Here is an 8,393-nt window from a genome sequence, read left to right on the forward strand (position 1 = left end):
TAGCAGCTATTCAAGGAATTAATTTGCATGACAGTATCCATAGATTGTTTTCATCAACATTTTTTTATTCTTCCTTCATCCAAGCTGTGCTTGGAAAGCACAAAATACTTTTAAAATAATAATGTGAGTTTAGAAAAAAAAAAAGGAAAAAAAGAATTTAGCAATACTTTCCAAGATGTCTACAGGCTTCTGTGAAAATAATTACAATAATTATTGTTCTGACTCCAGCCACTTTATTGTACAGTCAGAATGACTTAGCAGCCTGATCTTTGAGATGAATTAAAGTGAGTGAACCAGAAGGTCACAGCTTTTTTTGTATAATCAAGGACAGACCTATATATTCAGATTATAATTAACATTTTTTGCATAACATGAGAACATCCACCCAAGACACCTGTGAGTGACTAAATGTCTGAGAAAAAATCCTTAATCAAAACAGACCCAGAAGATTACTCACAGTAATCCCCACGTCACTGTTCCAGGCACAGAAATGACCCCAAAAAACTGTGCATGGGGTCACAGTAAATGGAATTTTCCCTAGCAAGAAGAGTGCCACCTGCAAGAAATTTTGAATGGCAATTAATTAGCTCATTATAAAGAAATGGATGCCTCAGAGGCTTTGGGCTGTCGAACAAATCTCTGAAAGTTCTTGCAACTCAGAGCCCTCCTGTGCTATTCCCTCGCCTCACCTTTCATACCAACTTTGGTAGTTCTTGCTTTTCTCTCAGACCTCATTTGTAGATAATTGTTCTACTGTAGATGCTTATTGACAGTGTTAGCAACAGCCTGAGTGTCCTACACCATCTCTGAAGTTCACACAATAATTAGGACACCTGGTTCCAGTCCACTGGGCTCTGCTTGTGCCCTCATGTTATTAGCAATTTCTGGCTTACTGCTTAAAAAAAAAAATAAGATGTATCTATAGTTTCAGGTTGTTTGGTTCAGTCAGACCGCATGCCTCTGCATGGCATTGCTGGTTCTATTGCAGCCCACCACTAATTATTGGCTGTAATTAGTTGTTTGGCCCTGGCAGCTGAGCAGCACACGCTGCATGTGAAATTGAAGTTGCCTTTTGGTGCAGGCAGAACCTGTGACTTGAGGTTCACAACTTCAGCTTCTGCCACTCAAATAGCTCCCTGAAGGCAAAGGCATTCAACCATCAGTAGATATGGAGTCCTCAAAGTTCATACCTTACCATAGCTATTTTCATTGTTAATGTTATTCAAATACTGTTATGAAGAACTTAAAAATGACTAAAGTTTGAGGTTTGGTTTGGCATCTTACTGTGGTCTAATAAGCTTAAACAATTTATGTTACAATTTCCCTTTTTTTGTCAAAAAATAAATGTAACTACTGCATGCAGAGCTGCGGAGTATGTCTGCAAAGGGCCAGGTGCAGTGCAGTTGTTGTGCTGAAATTCAATGGGGAACAGTAGAAGAAAACAACAACAAAAATTAATCTACCCTGGAGCGAAGAAATTATTTACTCACCAGAACCTCTGCAAAACACCACACCCAAAATGGGTGGGCTTTAGTTATTTTTTAAATATGTTTGAATAATTTTTCAAATGCAGATTTTAATTATATTCCCAATTGTAAGGGTGCAATTAGTATTTCTCTACCCATGGCCCTACGTGTCAGATCCACCTTCCTAGCAGAAGGATGCCTTGGTGCCACCAAGGTTGATGAATGCGCACTTGCAACCCAGCACCTCAGGGCAAGGGATTGCCCAGAAGCATCGGTACAAACCCTTTTCACAAAGCGTTGTTTCTTTCTGCCAACGGTGACATGAGGTATCGCTCACCTGCGTATTGCTGCAATTACGTGCCAATTCCCCAATTTTACATCTACTTCCATTAGTTATTTAGGAAGGAAAAAATCACAGCCTACATGTTTGCAGCTGGAAACCCAGGACTAAGACACATTCGTTTCAAGCCTTTCCATCCCAGTAAGAAGAGAAGGGTTTTCATACTCAAAATAAACTCTGAAATTATAGACTTTTGCGTGGGGTGAAAATTCAGCCTCTTGTTTAACTGCACGGATGCCTGAAACCAGCCAGCGCGCACAAGTACCTCTGCCAAGGCCAACCATTTCAGCAGCAGCCCATGAAGATCCACCCAGAGGCTCCAGGACCTTGGTTTACATGACTTACAAATCTACATTTGAGCAACCTTAGACAGCTTGGCATTAATTACAAAAAAAACACTCAATAAAATTTTGCAGGGGGAGCAGATCTCCTCTTAGAGCATCTGCCCCAAAACTCCCTGTGGTCATTTCTCTTCAGGGTCCCGCTTTGCACACACCACGGCCATCAGAAATGTTTTCTGACGAAGAAGAGGAATTTGGTAACAAGCACTTTTAACTGTGTGATCTTATTCTCGTGATTAAAGGCAGACCTGGGAAAGGAAATGTAGCAAATCTATAGCACTTATATACAAAGTATCAACTCTGTGTATATAGAGCATCTTCTTTGCTACGATGTATCTAGTTCATTTCCACAAACATCCTCTACTTTGCATATACAGGTTAGATACTTTATAACAACATTCCCAAAGTTTTGCGGCTGTAAAATGATTTCTTAACATAAGAGGTCACCAGCCAAATCCTTGTTTCTAGGCAGCGTGAAAATGCAGCTTTCAATTAACAGCACAGAGGAACAGTGTGAAATTTTACAAAAAGTCAGCTGCTGAAAATATTCAAACACCAGGAGACCGGGATTGGGATGCTGCGTGACTTTAATGAGAGCAAAAAGCAGAATAAAAAAGTACAAAGTATAAGTACGTATTTCTAGGATTCAGTAAGACAACGGCTAATGTGTCTTTCCATCCTGGGTTTCTTTTCTCAGGGCTCCTGTGAAATGAGACAATAAAATCCCATCCACAGCAATAGAAAAAAAAAATAAATTTCATCAGAAGTATGAAGTATTCAAAGAATAAGACAAGCAAAGGCCTGATTTTAGGAGACACTGAGCTCCCACAGCTCCAACAAATTCAGGTGGAGTTGTGGGTGTCTATCATCAGCCCTGAAAACCATGGCCATGAGCTCAGTCCTGTGTCGGGTCGTGCTTCAGCATTCCGTATCCTTTCTTCCTGCTTGCTCCTCACGCTTTAGCACGGCTCACCAAAGCCACTGCGGTAGGTGTTGTAGCGCCGGTAGGGCCGGCTGTAGCTGCTGCCCAGGCCTGGGTAGCCAAAGCTCCCAAACCCCAGGGAGCTGCCGGAGGAGATGGGCACTCCCTCAGAGCTGAGGTTGCTGCCCACGGCTGCGGAGGTGGAGGAACCCACAGCGGTGTTCTGTGGGAAGGAGCTGAGGATGGGTCCGGGCAGGGTCACCACCACAGGAGAGGGCTGGATCACGTACGTCGAGTCCTGGCACTGCCTGACACAGGGCTCGTTGCAGCTATTTGCCAGCGGGGTTGGGCTGCAGGGGGTGGGAGGACACAGGTCGTAGGAAGACATGGCTGTAGGACAGAGGGAAGTCTGGAATACAGGGAAGAAAGTAAATACAATATAAAAGCCCTATGAAGTTTATAAAAATCAAGTAAGAGGATAACATATGTGAAAGAGTAGGTGGTCAGATAGGATGAGGGATAATGGGATAGGACAAGGAGTAATGGTTTTACACTGAAAGAGGGCAGATTTAGATGAAATATCAGGAGGAAATTGTTGCCTGTGAGGGTGGTGAGACACCAGCCCAGGTTGCCCCAAGAAGCTGTGGCTGCCTCATCCCTGAAGGTCTTCAAGGCCAGGTTGGACGGGGCTTGGGGCAACCTGGGCTGGTGGGAGGTGTCCCTGCCCAGGGCAGGGTCGTTGGAATAAGCTGATCTTTAGGGTCCCTTCCAACTCTAACCATTCTATGATTCTATGATGTATTAGACCAAGATCCACAGTAGGCAGTCTGAAAATAGCATAGAGATTTCTCTTGGTTTTTATGAGGATGTCTCCACTCTGCAGCTGGCCTCTGAACTGTGGTGCCAGGCATGGTGCAGTTTGCCCTAACCCACATTGGCAAAGGAATTTCCCATTCTTTGGTAGTTTCCCTTTGTTACAGTCCCTCGGGAGAAGGTAAGGTTGTGACTGTACCAGGGGATGGAGAGCAGCAGCTGGAGCTCTCATCAGGCAGTGAATGTGGCCCTGAGCTGAACATCAGCACGTAACTGGATTTAGTGTCTCACTGCTAGAACTTAGTTGCTAACAGCCCAGCCAGCAGCTTTTGCAGAGCTACAGAAAAGTGTTTGAGAAACATCCTTTGCTCCCAAATGTCATATGACCAGAACAGGCAAAGTTGGAGTGCAAAGAAGGATTATTTTCCCAATCAGAGTTTTCTGCCTTGATTTGAATTCAATGTATTAGAGTCTGCTGCTCTTCAGATCCCCGCTCTTCTGCCTGTGTAAAACAGGACTCGGGGATAGAGCCTGACACTCAGCACATTTTTTTTTTTTTTTACTAGTCCCAGTTTCTCAAGATGAGACTATATTTCTAACCATGTTCATTGGCAAGCTACTCCCTTAGCATTGGCCTCTAAAATGGAGCACTAAGCTACTTGCTTCAAGAGACAATATTGCCAGTGTCCTCTAAGTCCTGTCTCATTACACCCTGCTTCACAAGTCAATAAAGCCTTTCTTTTTGGTAGAAGTAAACCTTTCTAATTTTCCTTCCCAAAAGCAAAACCAGCTAGCAATATTTATAAAGAACTAAGAATAACAAAAAAACAAAACAACAAAAAAAGCAGTCATCAAAGTAACAGTTTAGCATTTAAAAAGAGACTGGGTAAATTCAGACTTACCTGTTCACCTGGGCGAATAAGGCAAGAGAAGTGGATGGAAGAGTCCTGTGTTGTATAGGTTTTTATACCGTCTTCCAGACTGCCTGCAGACCAGAGACATATATTATGCACGAAATTATTTAATGATCCCTATTTTTGCATGCAAAATCCCCCAAGCTGATCAACCCTATTTTTTTTTTCCTTTCAAAATCTCTTTCAGAATTGCTCTATTTTTTCCCCTCCCCTTATTACATTCACATTCCAGGATAGACAAAGCTTTCATCTTCACCAATGTGCACCCACTTAATTGCTTGGAAGACTGTGGCGACTCGTTTGAATTACAGCAGTAATTATGTTCCCTCCTAAGGCCAATGTACATTTTACGCTTCGTTTTAGTCATCAAGACACTGCTTAAGGGGAGTGTATGTGATGCTTCGTCTTTATTCAAGACTTCACTCCTTTAGGTGAATAATCATTTAGGTCTGAGCTGGGGGCCTGGGCTCGATTCACAAGCATTTCCATTTCAAGGACTCAGCTTTACCACAAGACAAGCTGTATAATAGGTATTCCCAAATTTTGCACTTCTGCACTATTTCAATCCCACACAAGCATACAGCTGAGAAGAGCACCAAATTTCCAGGAGGACTGCAAAGGTTAAAGAAAATTAAGACTGGCGAGAACTGCTGACCAGAGACAATAAAACACGTTCTAAAATTGCTTGGGCTAACCCACAGTTTTTCCAGTTTGCATGAATACTGCTAATACAAAAACATATAAGACTGCATTTCTTTACCCAATCATAAATCTTGGCTTCATTTCCCATGCTAAAGTCAAACAATCACAATTTTAATGAAAGCGTTTGATTACAAGATCTTATTGCTTTGTGACTTTTATTAACTGCCTCTAATTATCGATATGATTTCTGTGTAGTCTCTCATCTGAGGAACCACCATTATTCCAACCTGAAATCTCAGTAAGTTGCTCAGATGTGCAGCTATTTTCACATAAAATGAAGTAAGAACGTGCATGTTAAAGATTGTTTTCAAGTATTGGTTCTTAGAGGCAGGGATCTGCCTGAGCCAAACTACTGCATCAATCGGAGTTACGCCCAGCAGTTCTCCATTACGTTTATCATTACATGATTTTTTTCACCTCTGCGGCCTGCCCTGGCTCTGCTCCAACCTGCTGGAAATACTTGCACAGATGGAAAGTATGGAAAAAGCAGGGATCAAATCTCTCCTCTTAGCACCACCATCCCTCACCAAGAGATATGAATTAACTCTAAATGAAGAGTGTGTTTATACAAAGGTTGGTCTTGGTCTTCAGAAGAACAAAGGACTTCAAAGTTCAGAAGAGCTTTTTCACTAATGGCTCAAATATGCAAAGTTTCATGCTACCTAATGTTCAACATACGTGACAAGATCTCAGCATCACCTGGCTAATAACCTAATTTCAAAGTGTGTGAGTCAAGATCACTCAAAGGACTTCACAAACTAATTCAAGGTAAACACCTTCAGAAACTAATTATTTTATTAAAAATTTTCATAATTGATTAAAAATATAAAGCCATACCTTCATCTTCTGTAAAATCCTATAACTCTACATATATTTATGATCCTCCATAAGAAAATTCTCCTCTATTTTTCTATAAAAGAAGGAGAGAGGCTTTTTCTTCCCTTTCCTCAAAATCTCTACTATCCAACATATTAACTGTCATCTTGTTACACGTTTTAAGAAATTATTTCCTTATAGTAGGTGAAAACAGTCAGTCTCCTGGAGAATTGATTTCCTTTTCATCTGTAGACTGAGATAGCCAAGGAATGCTAACTTTTCCTCATTCTTCCCTCTAGGAACATAAACAGCTTCTCTTGGAGGGTATATAATATTTCAGAAACAGACTCATTAACAGCCTCATTAACAACGAAATATTTTCATTGATATTCTGCCAGTTTAGTCTAATTAGCACCTAGAGTTCACCCAAAAAGTTGAGAGCCTTTGGATTTTGCTTTTTGGGATTCTTAAGGCTGGTGAACCAGGACGTAACTGCTCTGGCTTATGGATCAGAAATGGAGTTTCGCATTCCACACACTCAATTAAAAACCCTTTGCGTAACAACAGAGTGCTCCCATGACAGGCTGGTGAGCTACCAAATTGCCCAAGAGCTGACAAATTACCTACAAGAACTGAAATTTGTATCATCCTAATGGTGACTTCAGAGGCTTAAGCGTAATAGGATGAGGCATTCAAACGATCCACAGGTCTTTGAGATGAAAGAAACTTTGAGGAAGGCTTTTCATCTGAGGCCAGGATGAGACTAGACTGGTACATAAACCATAAGCAATTTAAAAACTGGGAACAATTTAACTATCGGGGACAATTTAACTAGCTACAACAGAATTATTGGAATTATTTGAATGCCTCAGACCTCCCCAATACGAGAATCTCTTCAATTCTTCCCCAAAATCTATCATTTCAGTAGCTGCAGCGGCTGTTGCAAATCTGGTTTAAATCTCAGGTCCTTAATTTAGCAAAAATCATTTACTTGCGAGGATTTCTATATTTATTTTATGTTAGCACACTTCTTTTCTTGACATGAGCTTTTTTTTTTAATTCTGTAGGGCTGCAGACAGGACAGTAAAGACAGCCAGGCTTTTATAAGGAGTCCTAAAATACACAGTATTTATGTAGTAAATAGCAAGTAAACAGATCAAACAGTTTTGCTCTCTGTCACAAAAAGCTGTGTGTATACCCCTTTTGAGACTTCTGCTGCCGTTCATGTTTTCCTTCACAAATCCAAGCATTCAAGCAGGGATTTGATGGTAAAAGTATGTAAAACTTTCCTTGCACCCTGCAGCTCCAGGTCAGTTACTCAGAGCATGAATCATAACAGGATTCCTTAAAACAAATATTATTACATGCTAGATTAGGTACCCCGCCATTCTGTTAGATTACAAAGTGCTTCCAGCCTGGAGAATAGTTTCTTGGCAGAGATGCAGAAAGCCAAGTATTATGATGATTCAGTGTGGAGGCAATATGCACTTCAGCTGCAAAATTGAATATATTTTTCTGATCTTGAGCACTAAACCCATGTTCTTCTCCTCTTATCAGTGGCCCCAGTGCCACTCATATCATGTTTCTGGTAGTGATGATCTATGCAATGATGAATTTCACCCAGAAAACATTTCAAAAGAAGGTAGGAGGGGAAGGAAAAAATAACAGAAGACTGGAGATATGATAAAAGCATAATTTTAATAATATCAAAGAGTGGATTAAAATACTGCCAAGCAACAGGTTTCAATATGGGAAGAATGGCACATCTCATGGTGATGTATTCCACAGACAGAGCTTCTCTTTCAGGGTAGCATTGCACCTTGACAATCAAGTTCTATCTACTGTCTAAATTAATAAGTATTACACCAGGCAGTCAAACACAATGATGCACAGCAGAACTACATACTTGATTAGAAATATTACGTAGTATAACAAGAGAAGGGGCCTCATTTTAGGGAACGACTAACTTCCACAGCTCCATTAACTTGAGCTGGAGTTGTGGGTGTCTAGAATCACTCTTGAAAACCATGGCCATGAGCTCAGTCCTGTGTCGGGTCGTGCTTCAGTGTTCCTGGTCCT

At 41.1% G+C, this 8,393-nt stretch overlaps 1 protein-coding gene across 1 annotated transcript; it reads right to left on the reverse strand.

Moving 5' to 3' along the window:
* Positions 1-3,106: 3,106 nt before the first annotated feature.
* LOC104291232 (feather keratin 4-like) lies at positions 3,107-3,457 on the reverse strand. The gene has a single exon (XM_009890441.1). The coding sequence runs from the start codon at positions 3,455-3,457 to the stop codon at positions 3,107-3,109; it is 351 nt and encodes a 116-aa protein (XP_009888743.1).
* Positions 3,458-8,393: the final 4,936 nt, after the last annotated feature.

Source organism: Charadrius vociferus, unplaced genomic scaffold, assembly GCF_000708025.1.
Source record: "Charadrius vociferus isolate BGI_N301 unplaced genomic scaffold, ASM70802v2 scaffold698, whole genome shotgun sequence".
In the NCBI taxonomy this organism is placed as follows: Eukaryota; Metazoa; Chordata; class Aves; order Charadriiformes; family Charadriidae; genus Charadrius; species Charadrius vociferus.

Excerpts from the sequence above, each read along its gene's own strand:
- LOC104291232 (XM_009890441.1), bottom strand. The coding sequence starts at position 3,457 with ATGTCTTCCTACGACCTGTGTCCTCCCACCCCCTGCAGCCCAACCCCG.